General features: G+C 39.2%; 1 protein-coding gene across 1 annotated transcript in view; it reads left to right on the forward strand.

Annotated features, from left to right (window-relative positions):
* The window catches only part of map4k5 (mitogen-activated protein kinase kinase kinase kinase 5), a 142,826-nt gene that overhangs the window by 110,993 nt on the left and 10,497 nt on the right, over positions 1–21,336 (forward strand). The window contains exons 20-27 of the mRNA XM_059958132.1: positions 4,289–4,330; positions 7,321–7,405; positions 7,515–7,594; positions 7,770–7,830; positions 18,173–18,287; positions 18,830–18,888; positions 20,046–20,149; positions 20,630–20,807. Of these exons, the coding sequence (XP_059814115.1) occupies positions 4,289–4,330; positions 7,321–7,405; positions 7,515–7,594; positions 7,770–7,830; positions 18,173–18,287; positions 18,830–18,888; positions 20,046–20,149; positions 20,630–20,807 (724 nt within the window). The remainder of the gene's footprint in view (positions 1–4,288; positions 4,331–7,320; positions 7,406–7,514; positions 7,595–7,769; positions 7,831–18,172; positions 18,288–18,829; positions 18,889–20,045; positions 20,150–20,629; positions 20,808–21,336) is intronic.

The following is a 21,336-nucleotide window of genomic DNA, read 5'->3' on the forward strand; positions in this document are numbered from 1 at the left end:
TGCATTTTTCCTGTAGGTAGGTGACCAAAACTGCACACAATACTCCAAATTAGGCCTCACCAGTGTCTTGTACAGCTTCAACATAACATCCCATCTCCTGTACTCAATACTTTGATTTAATAGGTCAATAGGTACATTTAATGTCAGAGAAATGTATACGATATACATCCTGAAATTCTTTTCTTCACAAACATCCACGAAAACGGAGGAGTGCCCCAAAGAATGAATGACAGTAAAATGTTGGAACTCCAAAGAACCCCCCCAGCTTCCCCCTCCTATGCATAAGCAGCAGCAAAGCAACGAACCCCCCACCAGCAAAAAAACATCAGTGTCACCCTACCCGAGCACTCAAGCATGCAGCGAGGTATCAATAAAGATACACACTTGCAGTACCCGAAAGACTACTTGTTCACCCAGTAATTCAACATACCACAGGTGCGCGTGCCCCTTCCCCCTCTCCCCCTCTTCCCCCCCCATAAGGGAAAAAGAGATGTCCCCGTTTCACAGCGAGAGGGGAGACATAACAAAACATCTCACCAATTGATGGTGTTTGAAGTCTGTTGCATCACTTTTTCCGAGCTCTGTGCCCAAAGAACTCAGCTCTCTTGGCACACCGCCAGCAGCCAGCTCGCTGCTTATGATCTTCCATCTCCCACGACACACCAGGCAGTGGCATCGTCCACAAGTCTGCCCGCCTCCAGAGCCTCAAATCCAGCACCCTGAAGGCGCACTGGTCTTCTAGGTCGCGTCCTTGGCATATTGAAAAACGACCAGTCAGTGCCCTACCATTCACTGTGTGTAAGACCCACCCTTTTTGGTCATACTGAAGTGCAACACCTCACCCTTGTTTGCCATTTTTCAGCCTATTTTTTCAGCTGGTCCAGATCCATGATAGCCTTCCTGGTTGAGAGTTACTTTGGTAAAGGACAAGTAATTGCTTCTATTGATACTTGGGCAAAGTTGATCTATTATTCAATAGAGCATACCACCTTTACTTCTTTTAGCTTGAAGTAACAAAATAAACTAGTGCTTATTAAGATCCTACATTCGTAAACCCACAGGGAAAAATAATTTTATTTATTACGAGGATTAATTCATTAGTCCCTAACCCCCTTTAGCCCATAACACAATTATTTTTATAACACAATTTTCTATAACATAAGGTTTCTTAGGAATACAACTGCCACATTATTGCAGAACTGCCTGTAAAACCCTCTTCATTTCAATGGGTTCTCTGGTCTTAATTACAATGGGAAGAAGTTTTCTTTTCATTTTGGTTCTGATTTATTTGCAACAATAATACTTACTTAGGGCCTTCAAGGAAAATATGTCCAAGGCATATGAAAGATTGTTAACAAACGAACAAGCAACACAGTGGAATATGAGGGCATGCAGTTGTATGAACAGCTACAGTAGTTTTAACTATTTTTTTTAATGTTTAACATATTTAAATTGTTAATACCAGTTCAAATGGTCTGCCTCAGAGATTCCAAGAATTGATAAATCAGACTTTGAACATCATGAACTTGAATAATAGCTGGTTCATTCCACTTCATGGGCTTGCAGTTGCAATCATGCCTCTAATTGAATTGGAAGTACAACTGATGGGATTACAGGGGAGGAGGCAAACACAGGTTATAGGCCAAGCCACCATCTGGCTCAACACGATCAGTGAGTCTGTTGAAATACCAGCACGGCATATCATAAATATCAATTCCTCTTCTAATACATTTCCTTTGTGTTTTGTTTTACACTAGAGTTTTGTCCTGTGTTTAGCTTCAATGCCATGAATAAGATTGCCTATTTCCACTTTTGTAGTGTTGCCTGACTCTAGCCTGTCTCAGCTGGTGCTGCTGAGATGCTTATGGAATGCATCTTAACTACCGTAAATTCCGGACTATAAGCCGCTACTTTTTTCCCCACGCTTTGAACACTGCGGCCTATACTACGGTGCGGCTAATGCATGTTTTTTTTTCATGCCGCCAAAAACATTTTGCCTCGTATCAGTAGACCAATAAAATTGATGAGTAGTTCACAGAGGTCCAATGAAATTGTACGATAAATCAAGCGCACTTTCACAATTAAATTATTGTAAATCAGTCATTTGTACTCACCCTCATCAACATGGAAAACACTTGAAGAAAAGCATATGATGCAGCTTTTAAGTTAAAGGCGATCAATCTGGCAGTTGAAGAAGGAAATCGAGCTGCTGCACATAATCTTGGCATAAATGAATCGATGTTGAGACGGTGGAGACGCCAGCGTGAAGAACTGAGTCAATGCAAAAAGACGACAAAAGCTTTCAGAGGTAATCATAGCAGATGGCCTGAACTTGAAAACTTTCTTGAAGACTGGGTTAACACACAGAGAGCAGGCGTCCGCGGTGTTTCCACCGTGCAGATCAGACTGAAGGCTAAAGCAATCGCCACCAAAATGAAAATCGAAGATTTTAGAGGTGGGCCATTGTGGTGTTTTAGATTTATGAGACGAAAAGGCCTGTCCGTCAGGGTACACACGACTCTGTGTCAGCAGCTCCCTCCCGATCACGAGGAAAAACTTGCTAACTTCCGCACATTCACTCAAACAAAGATAGCGGAGAATTCCATCGGGCCAGATGATATCATAAATATGGATGAAGTACTTTTGACGTTTGACCTGCCTCTCACTCGGACCGTTAATAAAAAAGGTGACTCGTCTATCACTCTGAAAACAAGTGGCCATGAGAGAACGCATTTTACTTGTGTTCTGAGCTGCACAGCATCCGGACTAAAGCTTCCACGATGGTGATTTTTAAGCAGCTGACAATGAAAGTTCAGTGAAAGCTGCCATCAAGAGTACAAACTCAATTCCAACTGTGATTCCTGGGGGCACCACGAAGTATTTGCAGCCACTGGACATCAACGTGAACTGGGCATTTAAAGTGGCGCTGCGCGTTGAGTGGGAGGCTTGGATGACGAGCGGCAAGAAATCCTTTACCAAAACAGGACGCATGCGAAGAGCATCTTTAACTCAAGTCTGCCAGTGGATCCTAAATGCGTGGAGCCGTGTCACAACATCCACCATCACCAGCGGGTTTCGAAAGGCTGGACTGCTGCGTGATGAAGAGGACCGCGTGCGCTCAAGTGAGAGCGACAACGAAGAGACTGAAGTGAGTGACGAGATCCTGAGGTTTTATTCAATTCGGACACTGAAGAAAGGACTTTGATGGTTTTAGTGCGCAGGAGGAAGATGAAGAAGGCGATCAATAACTTTTCCTGGTAGGCTGCAGTATATATATATTTTTTTACCAGTCGTTAGGAGATATTGGAATGTTGTTCGTGCACTGTTCCGTAAAAAAGTATACGCAACGTAATTTGTGTGTTACCGATACATATGTATATTTAAAAGTAGCTGTGTTACAGGTACTGTTCGAAAAAAAGCATTTGCAATATATATTTGTTTATGTTACCATACGGATTTAATTAAAAGTTAAAAAATCCTCACGTGTAATATCTTTCTGTGTAAATATCTCATATTACAATGTGGGACACCTGCGGCTTAAAATCCGGTGCGGCTTGTACAAGTACAAAATTGATTTTCTTTCTAAAATTAGAGCGTGCGGCTTTTAATCAGGTGCGCTCTGTAGTCCGGAATCTACGGTATTACAGCCTCATTCATTCTGTTGTGTAAACACCACTGTGTCCTACCTCACATCTTCCCATCATGAGTCGTTGCTTCCCTATTCAATATCATTTTCCAATTCAGCAACATCTTAATGTTAAATACCTGATTTATGTTTACAAGTTCTTCAGTGGCCTTTCCCTTCCCTATCTCTACAATTACTTACAGCGTAAAGCACCTCAAAACCTATCTGTGCTGCATTAAGTCGTGCCTCTTCATTGCCAAATATAATTTCTATCTCATCTCTTCATCTGTCAAAGACCTAAATGCTTGAATTGCCTACCTTACTTCTCTACCTCACTTTTCACCAAAACTCTTGTGTATTTTTAATAAACTGAGAGTCCTTGCTATTTTTTGCTACCTTGATGGTCCTACACAAGTGAGATTTGTTATTTAAAATAATATTTTGATGCATCTGCATTCTTCCTAGTGGGTCAAATAAAGTATTGTAGGCAGAGTGATTATTATCCTGACAAACAGGGAAAACGCAACCAGATTAGACATTTCAGCTCTGCTAGGCAGATATTTGATTTGGTAGTGTTTGGCATGCTACATTGGGTTGTTTTGTACCTACAAAATAATGTTACTATTGAATCTCTTTCAATATTTATTTTTTATTGTTATTTAGAAGCCAGCTACCAATGGTCTTCCTCCAACACCAAAAGTCCATGTAAGTACAATATTTGGAGTGTTTCAGCAGAGGAACATGTCCACTGTGCGCATGGCATTTATCTAGTGTCTGTCTTAATTAATCTGATTACTGGCATTTGGTTTGTGGCTGCCCAAGATTTAGCAATTCAAGTGTTTGTATAGATACTATAAATGATGAAAGTGTCTCTGTCTGCATCATTACCTTCTCAGATTCTAACCACCCCTCTGACTGGGAAAAAATCTCCCCCCTCAGATCCCTTCTAAATTTCTTACACTTGCATGGAAACTGTGCCTCTAATTTTAGAGATTTCACTATGGGAATATTGTTTTCTGCTATCTACCTCACAATAATGTATGCCTCTATGAGGTATCCCCGCAGTTTTTCCTTATAACTGAAATCCCAGGGAACAACTTGGTGAAACTCCTTTGCAATCATCCATAATGCCTTCTTCACCGCTTTATCTACCTCTGCTGCTACTTTCCCAGATCCATGAGCTTGTACATCAATTTTGCTCTGTTTCATATTAATTTCTAGTGCCTTGCAATTCATTGTATATGCCGTACCTTAATTGTCAGCACAAAACATTCCTTGGGGAGAGGACAAGAACTGGAAGATTATTTATTTTTTGCTATAGAGATGTTGGAGGCTACCCCTCACTTACTGACATGTTTCTTTTTCTATACAACAAAGACAGATCATGAGTGGCACCATGTGTACCTAATTGGTTTATTTTTATCACTTGTGGAAAGCTGTTTTGCATACAATTCATACAGATCAGATCAGAGCACAGTCCATTAAGGTAGAACAAGATAAAACAATAGTACAGAATAAAGTGCAGCTACAGAGAAAATGCAGTGTAGGTAAACAATAAGCTGCAAGATCTTAACAAGGTAGATTGTGAAGTCAAGAGTCAAATTTATCATACTAGGAAACTATTCAAAATTCTTTATAACAGCAGGACCACCTTGATCTAGGTGATGTGTAAATTCTGACCTTTCTCTCTTTTGCCAGAAGAGAAGAGAGAATGTCTGGAATAGGTGGGAGCTTTGATTATGCTGGCTGCTTTACTGAGGCAGCAAGAATTATAGAGTCCATGGAGGGAAGACTGGTTTCTTTGTACTGTGCTATGTTCACAGTTTCTTGTTGTCACAAATAGAGCAGTTGCCATACCTAGCCATTATACATCCAGAGAGGATGCTGTCCAAGGTGCATCCATAAAAATTGGTAAGTGTCAGTGGGGACATATCATTTGAGGAAGTGGAGTTGCTGCTGAGCTGTCTTTGCTATGATGTCCATGTGGTTAGACAAGGTTAGACTTGTGGTGATGTTCTCTTCTAGGAAACTTGAAGCTGTCAGCCCTCTCAACCTCAACACCATTGATGTAGAAATGAACATCCCCCACCCCCATGCTTTTCGTGAAGTCAATTACCAGTCTTTTGTTTTGCTGATATTGAGGTTTGAGGTATGACCATGTTACTAAGTTCTGTATCTCCTTCCTTTACTCCAACTCATCGTTATCTAAGATGTGGCCCACTATTTTGGTACATCTCCAAACCTGTAAACTGAGTTGGGGCAGAGTGGCCATGCAGACATGAGTGCACAGGGGGATTAGCAGGCTGAAGGTGCAAACTTGTGGTGCACCAGAGTTTAGAATAATCATGGTAGAGGAGTTCCTGACTCTCCTTACAGATTGCAGTCTGTTGGTCAGGAAATCAAGGCTCCAATTGAAGAGGGAGTTGGGTGGTGGTGAAATTACATCACTGGTGTGCAAAGTAGCATGCAGTACACATCCAAATGATTGCATAGGATTTCTTTTGCATGGCTTTGGATGTTAGAATTATTTTTTAAAACTCATTAAAAATTATAGCTTTGACTGAAAGTGAAGCCTCCATCCAGTTGAAGGCATTGGGTAAAGGCCCACCACACAGATACTTATTTCAGATAGGGATCAGTCCAAGATCTTGCTTTCATGTCACTACAACAGCATAGGGATGCAAATTTCTTCTAATGTCTACCATATTTGTTTCTTCACTACCATCTTGCCTGTTCCCTGCACCCTCCCCCTCATCACTCAACTTGTAACAAGGTACAGCTGATTTCACTTGTGTGAAGTGTTTGAATATGTTCAGACAAATGAAAATAAAGAGATGTTGTAATGAATTAAATGTTGTGATATTGAATTCTGCAGTGCTTTCGTGTATTAAATGGTGACTATGTACTTTTAATGATAGCCATGTTGGTAATTTAGGCTCAGAAGTGCTATAGAGTAAAGGGACGTAGGAGTTACAAGTACATGGTTCCCTGAAAGTGGCATCACAGGTAAACAGGTAATGAAGAAGGTGTTTGCATTAGTCAGGGCACTGAGTATAGGAGTTAAGAGTATTATGTTGCAATTGATGATGCTGGAATATTCTGTACAGTTTTGGTTATTCTAGGAATTATGTCATTAAGCCAGAAAGTGCAAAACAAAGATTATGAGAATATTGCTCAAAAGCTTAAGCTTTAGGGAGAAGTTGGGCAAGCTAGGGCTTGTTTCTTGGAGTACAGGAGACTGAGGTGTGACCTTATTGAGGTATATAAAATCATGAGGGGCAAAGATAATGTGAATACAGTCATTTTTTCCAGGGAAAGGGAATCAAAAGCAAGAGTGCATGGGTTTAATATCAGAGGGGAAAGGTTTAAAAAATACCGGAGGGGCAACTCCACACAGAGTTTTGTGTATATGGAACAAATTGTCAAAGGAAGTGAAGTGGAGCCAGGCACAACAGCAACATTTAAAAGGAGAATGTGTAGTGAAAAATGGGCAAAACACCAAAAAATGGGACTATATGTTGATGGGCATCTTGGTCAGCATGGACAAGATGGGCTGAAAGGCCTGTTTTTGTCTTGTATTATTTTGTGACTCTTAATTAAATCATTTGTCTTCTACCACTTTCAATTCTTTAGTGTTAACTGTCAAATTTATTCTGGACTCAATTTGCAATTGTGTCAATATGTTTCACATATAGATGGGAGCCTGTTTTACTAAGGTATTTGATGGGTGTCCTTTGAAGATAAATTGTGCTACCTCCTGGATACATCCTGAGACAAAAGGTAATGAAAGCTAATCAGGGATTGCATTGGCATTGATGTATTTATCAGGAAATTTTATAGTATTGAAACACATACATGAATGCTCTCTTTTTTTCCCCCATTAAATTAGATCAGTATTTAATCTTTGGAACTGATGATGGCATTTACACATTAAATCTGAATGAACTTCATGAAGCTTCAATGGAGCAGGTAAGCATGATGAGTATGAATGATGGATTATCTCTGCTCTGTCTGGAAGCGATGGTGGTTAGGGGTTGGTAATTAGAAATACAGCATATTTTGAAGAATGGGATGTAGGTTAAAAAGCTTCATTTAATTATTCTTAATTTTTTCAAAGCATACTAATACAAAATGTATTTTCCAGCTTTTTCCTCGAAGATGTACCTGGCTTTATGTGATCAATGACATTTTAATGTCTTTATCAGGTGTGTATCCATTTGGTTGAGCCTAAGAGTGATACATGAATTATGCTCTATTATTGAAATTTAATATCATGTCATTTTGTTTCTGTTTAACAAATGAAAAAGGCAAAACTAGAAATTTATAAAGGCACTTTAATTCACTTCCTATGAAAATATAGTGCATTTCTTTTACTGTAGACGATGAAAAGCTGATTGATTATCCTTTTTAGCTTTTTTTAATATTCCCATGATTCATATAAATAGATTGTCATGTGGAATATGTATAGTTTAATTCACAGAATTATTTCACATATATATGAGTTAAGTCACAGTGACTTTGGGCTTCTTATACAAAGGTACTGGGGTGTCAGGCATCGTTGTTTTCTGGTCTCTCTTCAGTAATAGTTAACATTTCAATTTTAGAGCACTTGCTTTGCTGTGTTTGTGATCAGCAATGACCCTGATAGGTGTTCTGCAGACAGGGGCACTAACAAAATTTTTAGAATTTTTATGATGGTGCTCACTTATTTTTGGACCACAGATCTTGGAAAACCAGAGTGGTTTTAACCAAAGTTATCTAGTTGGATGGTGGACCAAAAAGCATGGTTATTTCTTATGCTTGCTTTTTTATAATAAATCTTCTTAATAAATATATCAATGTTTTGTGAATATTTTAACAAATACATCGCAGAATGATTATGAACTATATTTGATGGAAAAGTAAAACTTGGTTTGTTCCAAAGATAAAGAAACTAAGGGTATTGAAATTGATCGGAAAGGGTGAGGAAGACCTGAGACACTAAAAATGAACTTATCACATTGTTTTATTTGTATTTTTACAAAAAGTACAACTTTCTGACCCAACAGGTCTATTTGTGTATGAAAGACTTTAATGTACATTAAAATTAATTTAATGCTAATGACTACATTTAATTTAGCATTTTGAGATCTGATTTTGGCAAAAGAATGGTGTGAACCAATATTTTTATCATCTCAAACAGGACAGCACTAAGCAGCTTGCATCTCTTACATAGACAAAGGAGTAATGTAAAGAGAAATGATAGCTGACTGTTATCCAATGAAAGCTTACAGAATCTACAGATATTCAGAATTGTAAACAACAGTGTATGAAAGGTAGCCATCTGGAACAAGATGAAAGGAATAGGATCAAAGCTAAAGTCAGCTACAGTAACTATTAGTACATGTCACTTAATTGACAGAAATGGGAATGGGAGCACTAACTTCAATCCTGCAACACGCTCCATCCTCCCCATCAAATGCTAAACACTTTTTTTAAAAAGCAGCTCCAGCTCCAATGCCCATTATTTCTGAAAACATTTCAATTTATCCCCTCCTCATATCAGCTAACATGCAGAGGCCAAACATCATTCCTGCAATCTTTCACATGCATTATGCAATTAAGATGCATGGTAAGTTTGCCTTTGATATCAGTTGCAGTTAAGAAGAGCAATGAGAGAAGGTCATATTATAAAATATTTTTGACAGGGTCAGGACATGATGTAAGAAGCAGACAAGTGAAAAGGTACTGCATAAATTGGGTTGAGATGCTAAATTATAAGGTGTGTTATATTAAGCAATTACTAGAAGATAAGAAATTTATCTAAGATACTAAAGAACATCCACAGTCTTGTATATTTATGACCTTGAAATCTGTTTTGTTTTGTGGATTTATCCAAAATAATCCATGGGCTTTTCATTTACTATTTATGATAGCTGTTTGTCTAAATATGTGTGTGTGAACTTAATCAAATGTCTTTTGTTTTCCTCTTCACACAATGGCTTCACTTTGTTTCCTAATCATACTGATCACTGGGTGCAGAAGGTAATCAGAATTTCAGTCTTCTGTGTTTTTGCATGTTTTAATGTGAAATCCTTAACTGTTCACATATCAGGGTACAGCATTAAAACACACCTTGCAATTTCATGCCCTTAGCTAAAGCAATCCTGTTATTATTCAAAAACTAAAAATTATCAGAATTTAAATCCATACAATGTGTTCCTAACCTTCCATTTGAGTACACTTCACTTCCTCCTTGTGTATTTGTTTTCCTTCTCACACTTTTTCCTGATACTATTCTTCTTTGATTGTTAGGTCTTAGTAATGTGTTGGGTTTTAAAATACTTTTGTCATTGTTGTGAGCTAACTCCTTATCCACGTTGTAGGTATATTTGTATTAGTCTCAAGCATAAGACTCCTATTTCCTGTACATAAATTAGTCTTTAAATTCTGTATGCATGGTTAAAGTCTTTCTGCTGTCAATATATTGGGTCAATATATTCCAGTTCCAGTTAAATGCCTATTCTTCAGATGTGGCATCACAGCATGGCTATTAGATTACTGTACTTGATTCAGCCATGAAAAGGACTATATCTATAAATGAATATGACCAGTGTCAGTGAATGTCAGGTGAAATATTTACTGGTGTAACCTGGGTCACCTCAGGCTCGCTCACACTCGTTCTCATCTTGGGGGAGCAGCGTTCGGCCCCGCCAATCTGGGTAATCAGCTGGTGTGGATGCTGTGTGATGTCCCCGCCTCGCCCAAAAACAGACAGTACACCATATGCGATTAAACGAGTACAATTTATAAAGGTTACTATAACTAAGTGATTAATAACGATACAGTATATATGAAGAGAAAAAATAAAGAAAAGGCGCCAAACTTATCAAGGTCCAAACCACAACCGTGCACAACCGTTGGAGCTCAATTTCTGAAGTCTTCTGGCCACCATTTGATCCCCTCTGAACTCCTCGACTCGCAGCTCAGGACCCTCTGAACTCCTCGACTCGCAGCTCAGGACCCTCCAAGTGGTCAACCAAGCACATCTAGCTTCATCCCCCCCTCCTCGGAGTACCTCCTGGCCTTGGACCCCGCTTGGGGTCCGATCCTCGCCCAGCTTACAGCATTGCGTCCTCTCTCTCGACCCCCTCGCGCTGATCTCCCCAAAAGCCCGCCAACAAAAGCTTACGGACTCAGAAGAAACAACATTAATCCACATTTGGTTTACAAAGGAATGCAATTCTCCCAGCACTCTCTCACAACAAAGAAGCATTCCTGCTAGTTAACAAAACAAAAGAAGCCCTTTTGATTACATACACAGTAACAAAGAAAAAAAACCCTTTACACTGGGAAAACAAGATGTTAGTCATTTTGACAAAGAATAACAAAACAGAGACAAAATAAATTCTACAGATGCTGGAGATGTTGAGCAACACACAAAATGATGGAGGGAACTCAGCATGTCTTGCAGTATCTATGGAGGGAAAATAACTGTTGATGTTTTGGGTAGAGGCCAGAATAACAAGAAATAACAGAATAGCAATGCATTGTTAGTCAAATGGAATGATGAGACTACTAACTGTTGTATTTTTTTGACACAACTGGGTATCCACGTATAAGAAATACAAAGTTAGTGTGAAGTGCAACAAATAATTAAGGAAAATGTTTTAATACAAGGAGCTTGGACTATAAAAACAAGGAAATTTTGCTACAGATGTACTTGGGGTTTTAGGGAGTAACATGCACAGTGTTGATCCTATTTAATTGCTGTGGAAACATTACAGAAGGTCACTAAACTGATAACTAGGATGAGGGCATGAGCAAAAGACCTTTATTCTCAAATTTTGATGAAGATTGAACATGTTGAACGATAACACCCCAAAGTGGTAGGTGCTGTGAGGATATTTATTTTGATGGAGTTCTCTTGGAAAGAGTGATGGACTGAATAGGAATGAATAATTTCTTCATGAAATTTTCTGCTCCAGAGAGCTTCAAACTTGAGATGAATTTTGGGACTAAGCAAAAATTTGCTGAGCCAAACATCTGATCAGCCATGATACTCCTGAATCATATATAAGGTTCAAGAAACTTCCATAGCATAAAAAGAACTACAGATTGACTTTTCTGACTGACACTATTTAATACTAAGGCAGGTATAGAAACCTGACTGGAGAGTTTCAGACTTGAAATTGCAGAAATGAACAAAATGAAACAGTTCACAATTTTTATGCACATGGGGAAATAGGGTTCTGTGGAATTGGTTGATAAGTATTTGTTACCTCAGGAAGATCTTGCAGGCAAATTGGCAAAACTGGATTCTTGAAAAGATGCCATGTAGCTATGGATTTATTTTTTTAAAAATATTTGGTTATAGTGGGAATTGTTGGAAGTATCAATGTCTGGGTGCCAAGGAAGTGTCAAACAGTGTAATAGGAAGTAAGTGGTGGGCTCTTTCCAGAGAAGCAGCTAAAATGCACAAGTGAATGGGTGCAGGAATAGGATTATGTGGTTATGATAAAGAATTATGTTTGGTAGTGGGAGAATGGCAGAACTGCTGAGAATTGGAAGGAGTGAAGGTAGTATTGGGGAAGAGACATTGCTTGTAAGCAAGAGGATAGACAGGTGATACTGGAGAATCAGTGTTATGTTAAATTGAGATGTAAAGAAGATTAAATGTACTTGATATATCAGTGAGCCAGCATTTAACTTCCATATAACTCCATATGCTTGCCATTTCTATCGGTCAGTGTTCACTTCAACACTGTCACAATCCCTTTTCTTACTGCATTTTAAGGTTTTCTTGTAAATGTTAAAATTTTATCTGACATACTCAAGGTCAAATATCACATTTAAAAAAAAATAACCTTTGGACTGAAAACAGCTATTTACTGCATCTGCTTTCTTTCCCTAACTCACTTACTCCTCCATTCTGTCACTGGCCCACTTTTTTAGCTTCTGTTTTGATAATTGACTTTTATATGGAACTTCATCAAATCCTTCTGTAAATCTGTATAAATGCTGTCTACCATAGATGCCTGCTTGGTATAAAATTGAAATGACCTGGACTTGAACTTCAGTAAACCCTGCCCAACTAATTGTTGGGTTTTATTGGGCATGGGGTCAAGTAACCAGTCTGTCGAGTATGACAATGGGTGTGATTCAAAGCATCAGCCTTGATTGTTTGAGATCTGCCCAGGTGTACAGGACCTGTACAGCTGCCAAGCACTTGCACTAACCCTAATCCTAGCACAAGAGCTGGGGCTAAAGTTTTGCTGATTAACACAATTTAGGGTCTGGGTGCTAGATGCTACTTGTGGAACATTTCATTGCACTTGCAATATTTCTATGTGGTACAAAGAAGTGCGTATTTATGAACATTACTGTCGCATTGTGTTTAGAGACACTTGAACAGTACCAGATTGTACACTTAAATGATCAATTACATTTCTCTGTTTCTTAACTGTTTGCAGTGGAGTTCTGTAAAGACTTGGAAGTTCTCTAATACTTTTGGTAAAAGGGAAAAAATTGTGTAACTATTAATGTTACATTCCATATCTGTATTGATCTCAGCAGCAGAACAGTATCCAGCCACACTATGGAAGGGGTTTTGCTCTGGTTTGGGACTTCATCAGCTTTCAGTGAGTTCACTCTGGGCTTTTGCCTCCAGTTCTGGTCCCATCCACCCATCTCAGAGCCATTTCCTTGCGTCAGTTTATTTGTGATGCAACCACATTATCAGTACATGGAAACCTCATTTCTTGATAATCTCTGCACACTGTCACCCAGCAATTAATTCAAATAGTGATGTTTTTTAATCAGTTATAAAATTCTTAAGAGTCTGATTTAATGCAAGCAAAAGCAGTCTCTATTTTTGCTATCTGTCTCAAATGGACACACACAATTGAGTCTTATTGCACTAGGGACAGGCAGCTAGACTCCTCCCTCCCCCTCGCCATTCCTCTAAACTCCAGTGAGTACAGGCCCAGAGCCATCAAACGCTCCTCATATGTTAAGCTTTACATTCCTGGGATAATTCTTGTGTACCACCTCTGGACTCTTTCCAATGCCAGCACATATTTGTTAGATAAGGAGCCCAAAACTGCTCACAATACTCCAAGTGTAGGCTGACCAATGCCTTATAGAGTCAGCATTGCATCCTTGCTTTTGCACTATAGCCCTCTCAAAATTAATGCTAACATTGTATTTGCCATCCTTAACACCAACTCAACCTGCAAGTTGACCTTTAAGGAATCCTGCAAGAGGTCTCCCAAGTCCATTTACACCTCTGATTTTTAAATTTCCTACCAATTTAGAAAATAGTCTTCACCATTATTCCTTCTGCCAAGTCCATGCACTTCCCTACACTATATTCCATCTGCCATTTCTTTGCCCATTACCCCCAGTTTGTATGAAGTCTTTCTGCAGACATCCTGTTTCCTCAACACTACCTGCTCCTCCACCTATCTTTGTATCATCTGCAAACTTGACCACGTAGCCATCATTTCCTTCATCCAAATTGTCGACATATAATGTGAAAAGAAGCGATCCCAACTCCAACCAGTGTGACATACCACTAGTCACCGGCAGCTAACCAGAAAAAGCCCCCTTTATATCCACCTTTGCCTCCTGCCAGGTAGCCAATCTGATACCCATGTTAGTACCATTCCTGTAATATCATGGGCTCTTAAGCAATCTCATTATGTGTAACACCTTGACAAAGGCCTTCTGAAAATTCAAATGAACAACATCCACTGACCTGCCTTTGTCTATCCACCCTGTTAGTTCCTCAAAAAATTCCCAACAGATTTGTAAAGCAAGACTTCTCCTTCAGAAAGTCATACTGAATTTGGCCTTATTTATCATGTACCTCCAAGTACCCCAAAACCTCATCCTGAATAATAATCTCCAACACCTTTCCAACCACTGAAGTCAGGCGAACTGGCCTATAATTTCCTTTCTTCAGCCTCCTTCCAGTATTAGAGAGTGGAGTGACATTTGCAATTTTCCAGTCTTCGGGAATCATTCCAGAATCTAGTGATATTTGAGATATTACTATTACATGAATAATTTCTTCAGCCAACCTTTTCAGAATCCTGGGATGTAGTCTACAGATCTAGGTAACTTACCTACCTTCAGATTTCCAACTACCCAAGCCACTTCTTAGTAATAGCAATAACACTCACTTCCGCTCCCTCACTTCTCGTATTTCTGGCATTCTGCTAGTGTTTTCCCACGGTGAATACTGGCCCAAAATTCATCTTCCATTTCTTTATCCTGTAAGCTACCTCTCCAGCATCATTTTCCAACAGTCCAATATCGACTCTTGTCTCTTTTACCATTTGTGTATCTGAAAAATCTTTTTGTATCCTCTTTTATATTATTGGCTGGCTTACCTTCATTTTGTATTTTTTCTCTCTCTATGGCTTTTTAGTTGCCTTCTGTTGGTTTTTTAAAAACTTCCCAATCCTTTATCTTCCCACTAATTTTTGCTATATTAAATGCCCTCTCTTGCTTTTGCACTGTCTGTGAGTTCCCTTGTCTGCTATGATTGCCTCATCCTTCCATTAAAATATGTCTTCATCTTTGGGATGTATCTTACCTGTGCCTTCCAAATTTCCCCCAGTATCGGCAGCAAGTCCTGTTTTACCATCAACTATGCTAGTTTCCCCTTCCAAGCAACTTTGGCCAGCTCCTCTTTCATATCTGTTATCCCCTTTACTCTACTATGATACTGATAACTCCGATTTTAACTTTTCAAACTGCAGGGTGAATTCTATCATTACAATTACTGTCTCCTAAAGGTTCCTTTACCTTAAGCTCCCCAATCAAATCTGGGTCATTACATAACACCCGATCCAGAACTGACGGTCCCCTATTGGACTCACCACAAACTGTTTTAAAAGTCATTTCATACACATTCTACAAGTTACCTCTTGGGATCCAGCACCAACCAAAATTTCCCAATCTACTTGTATATTGAAACTCCCCCATGATTATCGCAACATTGCTCTTTATAGATGCCTTTTCTATCTCCTGTTGTAATTTGTAGCCCACATACTGGCTACTATTCGGAGGCCTATAGATAACTCACTCCCATCAGGGTCTTTATAGCCTTGCAGTTGCTTAACTCTATCCACAAGATTCTACATTTTTTTAACCTTTTTTTAAGAATTTGATTTCATTTTTTTTTTCCCAACTGAACCACCCTATCCCCTCTGCCTACTTGCCTTTTGATACTATGTATTGGATGTTAAGCTCCCAATTATGATCTTTCAGCCACAACTCAAAGATACCTACAATGTCATACCTACCAATCTTTAACTGCACTGCAAAATCATCTACCTTTTTCTATATAGAGCATGCATTCAAATATAACACCTTCAATTCTGTATTCATCACCCTTTTTGATTTTGACCGTTACACTTTAACTCGTCCCACTGACTTCAATTTTGCCCTATCATCTTCCTGTCCTTCCTCACAGTCTCACTACATACTGCATCTATTTGTATAGTGACAACCCCATCCTCTGTCCAGTTAGTATCTCCCTGCCAAATTAGTTTAAACTCTCCCCAACAGCTCAGGAAACCTGCCCACAAGGATAATGTTCCCATTGAGTTCAGGTGTAACCTGTCCTTTTTGTACAAGTCATACTTTCCATAGAAGAGATTCCTATGATCCAGAAATCTGAAACCCTGCCCTGCACCAATTCTTCAGCTATGCCAAAATCATTGGCATGTGGGACAAGCAGCAATCCAGAGACTACTACCCTGGAGGTCCTGCTTTTCGGCACCCTGCCTTACTCCCTATATTCTCTTCTCAGGACCACCTCCCTTTTCCTACCTATGTAGAAAAATATAGGAAATTTGGTAGAGGTATACAGAATTATGGGGCTAATGGTTAGCATAACTGCAAGTGGGCTTTTTCCACTGTGGGTTGGGTGGGACTACAACCAGAGGGGAAAGGTGAAAAGTTTAAGGGTGGAATGATGTGAAACTATTTCAGTCAGAGTGTCATGAAAGTGTGGAACGAGCTGCCAGCATACAAGTGGTGCATGCAACATCAATTTCAATGTTCAAGAGAAATTTGGATAGGTACATGGATGGTAGGGGTATGGAGGGCTATGGCTTTCGAGAGATAGTCACCCAGGTGAATGGGAGTAGGCAGTTAAAATGGTTCGGCTTGGACTAGATACTGTGTCTGTGCTGTACTTTTTCTGTGATTCTACTGTTGTTACCTATATGTACCACAACTTCCAGCTGTTTACCTTTCCCCGTTAGAGTGCCGTGGACCTGTTACAAGACATCCCTGATCCTGGCACCTGGCATGTGCATCCGGGTGTAATTTTCATGTCCACAGAATCTGCTTTTTGTTCCTCTAATAATGGGATCCCCGATTACTACTGCCCTCCTCTAATTTACCCCCCCCCTCCTTCTGAGTCACAGTGTCAGACTCCGTGCCAGAGACCTGGTCTCTTCAGCTCCCCATTGTCAGGTCATCACCTCCCCCCCACCCCCAAACATATCTAAAGTGGTATACTTATTGTGGAGGGAAATGGTCATAGGACGCTGGACTGGCTGCTTTTTTCTCTCCTGATGTTCACTCAGGTACCGGTCTCCTGTAACTTAAGGATGACTGCCTCCCTGTAGCTCCTATCTTATCACCCCTTTTTTGTCCTGTATGAGCTGAAGGTCATCCATTGGCAGCTTGGTACACTTCATGGAGATGTAGTTATCAGGAAGACTAGAGGTCTCCCAGAGTTCCCACATCTCACAAGGAATACCTTGAAATCTGGGCCCATTCTCATCATGCTTAATATGTACAAGGACAAACTCGGCTGATTCTCCCTTTGTTTATTCAGATTTTTCCAAATTAACTCACTTCCCCGATTATCTTTTTAAAGCTTTCCCCACCAACATAGTTAAACTAACTATTCTATAAGTTTGTCCTTATACATATTAAGTTCAAACAAGAACATATTCAAGGAGGATTTTACACTTATGGCCAGCAGTCCTGCATTTTCTACTTTCCTCCATCAACCAAAGATGCACCCTTTTGGACTGGTGACTTTTACAGCCTTTCCAATGCTACAATCTTGTCAAATATGAAGTATGTCTTTTATTTCTACATTGGATGTGCCCCTTTTATTAGCGAGACAAAGAGGGACAGAGTACTCGTTATACATCTTAGTCATGCCCTCCGCCTCTATGAATAGATTAGGTCCTGAATCAATCCCGGTCCTCGTCCTAGTCACTTACTGATTAGAAGTAGTTAGAAGATCATGTTAGCAGTTATTTTTGCATTGTTTCTCTAACCTTATTTTTTCACTTCCCTCTGAGTATTGCATATTCAATCTGGATCTCACTGTTGTGTCTGCTCTTTCTGCCTCATACTTTCCATTTGTTTTGCCATGAATGGTGAGCTCTAGTTTTGTTTGCTGTGCCTTCTCTCTACATGTGGCTACATATAGCCTGTACCAAACTCTAAATTTTCTTTCCATTTTTGCTTGCCAGAATTTGATTTTAGTTGTCAATTTTTTGTAATGGTCATGTTTCTCTACAATTGCAGGTAAAACGTTTCAGCTTTATTCACACAACCTAGTTGGCTTATTTGAACAGGCAAAGAAACCTGGGTTAGCATCCCATATTCAAACACATCGTTTTCCTGATAAGATAATACCCAGGTAAAGAAACTTCATTTTGTAGAATTAAGTGTTGTTTAACAATGTTTAAAACCTAGTACTGTTAAAGTTTGAGACAATGTTAAGTCTGCTTTCTTCATGCTGGAATGCTATTCCACATTCTATAGTCTCCTTTTTCAGTTAGCTCCAGGTAAAACATGACTTTACACTGGTACTGAAACATCTGCAATCAGATGTCTGTCTGATTGAGAAAATATGGTATGAAAAATGCAGGGAATGCAGCTTTTCAGATAGGATTAGCACAAAGAACTTTGTTTTGGATGCATAGTCCCCGGAAGGGCAGACTGATAAATTACATTTAAAAGAAAATAATGGAAAAATATGAACACATCATGAAGAATAACCTGTTAAGTGCTCATGGAATACAGATAGAAATGAATGGTAAGTTTGAAACAGCAAAAAAAAAGACTGGTTAATAGTGAATAGTTTAGGATATTAAATACTGGAAATAAACATGGTGTGTTAATGTGTTACAATATGAAGCTGTCAAATAGAATTTAAATTAACTTGTATACTACTTGCAGGAGATTTGCCTTAACAACAAAAATTCCTGAAACTAAAGGTTGTCACAAATGTTGCATTGGTGAGTAAAGTTTTGTTTTGTTTGTTTAACATTCCTATTAGCATGATGCCATAATTGGCTCTTTAAGAAGAAGTTAAGGATATGAATGTATCCATTTCACTGCCTGGTCACATATAATATGACTCTGGTAATTGACCAATAGTTCCTCTTCACAAAGCCTTTCTTATAGGCAATTCAACACTGAATGTGCACAAGATATAAAAATCATATATGGTGGTTAGCACATGAAAATTGAATTTAATGTTAGAATCTTAGAAAACCTACAGCACAATACAGGCCCTTCGGCCCACAAAGCTGTGCTGAACATGTTCTTACCTTAAAACTACCTAGGCTTACCCATAGCCCTCTATTTTTCTAAGCTCCATGTTGTCTATCCAGGAGTCTCTAAAAAGACCCTATTGTTTCTGCCTCCACTACCGCCGCTGGCAGCCCATTCTATGCACTCAGCACTCCCTGTGTTTAAAAAAAAACAAACAAACTTACCCCTGACATCTCCTCTGTACCTACTTCCATGCACCTTAAAACTATGCCCTCTGTTGCTAGCCATTTCAGCCCTGGGAAAAATCCTCTGACTATCCACATGATCAATGCCTCTCATTATCTTGTACACCTCTATCAGGTCACCTCTCATCCTCCATCGCTCCAAGGAGAAAAGGCCAACTACACTCAACTTATTCTCATAAGGCATGCTCCCCAATCCAGGCAACATCCTTGTAAATCTCCACTGCACCCTTTCCAGGGTTTCCACATCTTTCCTGTAGTGAGGTGATCAGAATTAAGCACAGTACTCCAAGTGGGGTCTGACCAGGGTCTTGTCTAGCTGCAACATTACCTCTCGGCTCTTAAACTCAATCGCACAATTGATGAAGGCTGGTGCGCTGTATGCTTTCTTAACCACAGGGTCAACCTGTGCAGCAGCTTTGAGTATCCTATGGACTTGGACCTTAAGATCCCTCTGATCCTCCGCACTGCCAAGAGTCTTACCGTTAATACTATATTCTGCCATCATATTTGACCTACCAAAATGAACCACCTCACACTTATCTGGGTTGATGCATTAATCTATTGAAAACTCATTCCTTTTATCATGCAGAAGTATATTGATTTTTAATAGCTTTTATCAACATTTGTAATTGATCTCTGTTCATTAATTTTAGTGCGGAATCCATACACTGGTTGGAAATACCTCTGCGGGGCACTGCAGTCTGGTATTGTTTTGCTTCAGTGGTATGAACCAATGCAAAAATTCATGCTAATAAAGGTCAGTTTGTTTCACCTTTATGCATATTATTTTTAAAACCCCTCTTTAAAAATAGAGAGGTTTAGTTGAGATTATACAGTGTGTGAGAATTCACTGGAAATGCAGTGTACAGTTTTGGTCTCCTTAAAAATATACTAACATTTGAAGCATTACAGAGGTGATTTGCGGTGCAGACTCGAGGGGCCGAATGGTCTACTTCGGCACCTGTTGTCTATTGTCTATTTACCAGGCTAATTCTTGAAATGGGAATATTTACTATTTTGGTACTGGATTTTTTGTTTCCATAGCATCTAAATGTTGACTACTAATAAATAGATGTATGTATTTAAATAACATGCAAATATGTGGTGTGTTTGTAATATTCAGTTATCTGTTTTTGAAAGTCTACATTTTTCTACTTGTGTCTAAGCATGTTAAAATGATTTAATGCTGGTTTTCACATGACAAAAACTTTCATTTTGTTTTTTTTATTCCTTCCAGCATTTTGATTTTCCACTTCCAAGCCCTCTGAAAGTGTTTGAAATGCTTGTGGTACCTGAACAAGAATACCCAATGATCTGTGTAGCTATCAGTAAGGGCAGTGAACCCAGCCAGGTGGTCCGGTTTCAGACAATAAACCTGAATTCTTCTTCCTCTTGGTTTACAGAGATTGGTTCAGGTATGACATACCTTTAGACTAACGTAACTTTGGTCATGGTCAGTAACTTAGTAGTTTTCTGTGAAATAGTGCATAGCTCCAATGGCATCCGGGTCTCCTTATAAATTATTGGAGGCAGTACATCCTAATTCCTAGGATGGGATAATCTGAATAGTTTGGGCCTGCTTTCCTTGGAGCTTAGAAGATCCTAAGGAAGCTTGACAAAGTAGACATTGAGGTGTTTTTACTTTTGGGAGAGTCTTAAACAAGGGCCAGCCATTTAAAATGGAGATATGTAGAAAGTTCTTGCACAGTGGTGAATCTCTAGAACTTTTTACCCAAGCAAACTGGAAGCTGAATGTATTATTCCACTCTGAGGTGGATAAATATTTGATAGATGAAGTAATAGGGAATATGAAGAAATGACATAAAACAGGAGCTGAGATCGGTGTAGGGCAGACCTAATTATAATAAATAGCAGGCATGGTTTGAAAGGCCTGATGGCCACTCCTGCTGATGTATTCTAATACAGTTTTATCTATTAACTTAT

This window comes from Hypanus sabinus, chromosome 2 (assembly GCF_030144855.1).
Source record: "Hypanus sabinus isolate sHypSab1 chromosome 2, sHypSab1.hap1, whole genome shotgun sequence".
Classification (NCBI taxonomy): Eukaryota; Metazoa; Chordata; class Chondrichthyes; order Myliobatiformes; family Dasyatidae; genus Hypanus; species Hypanus sabinus.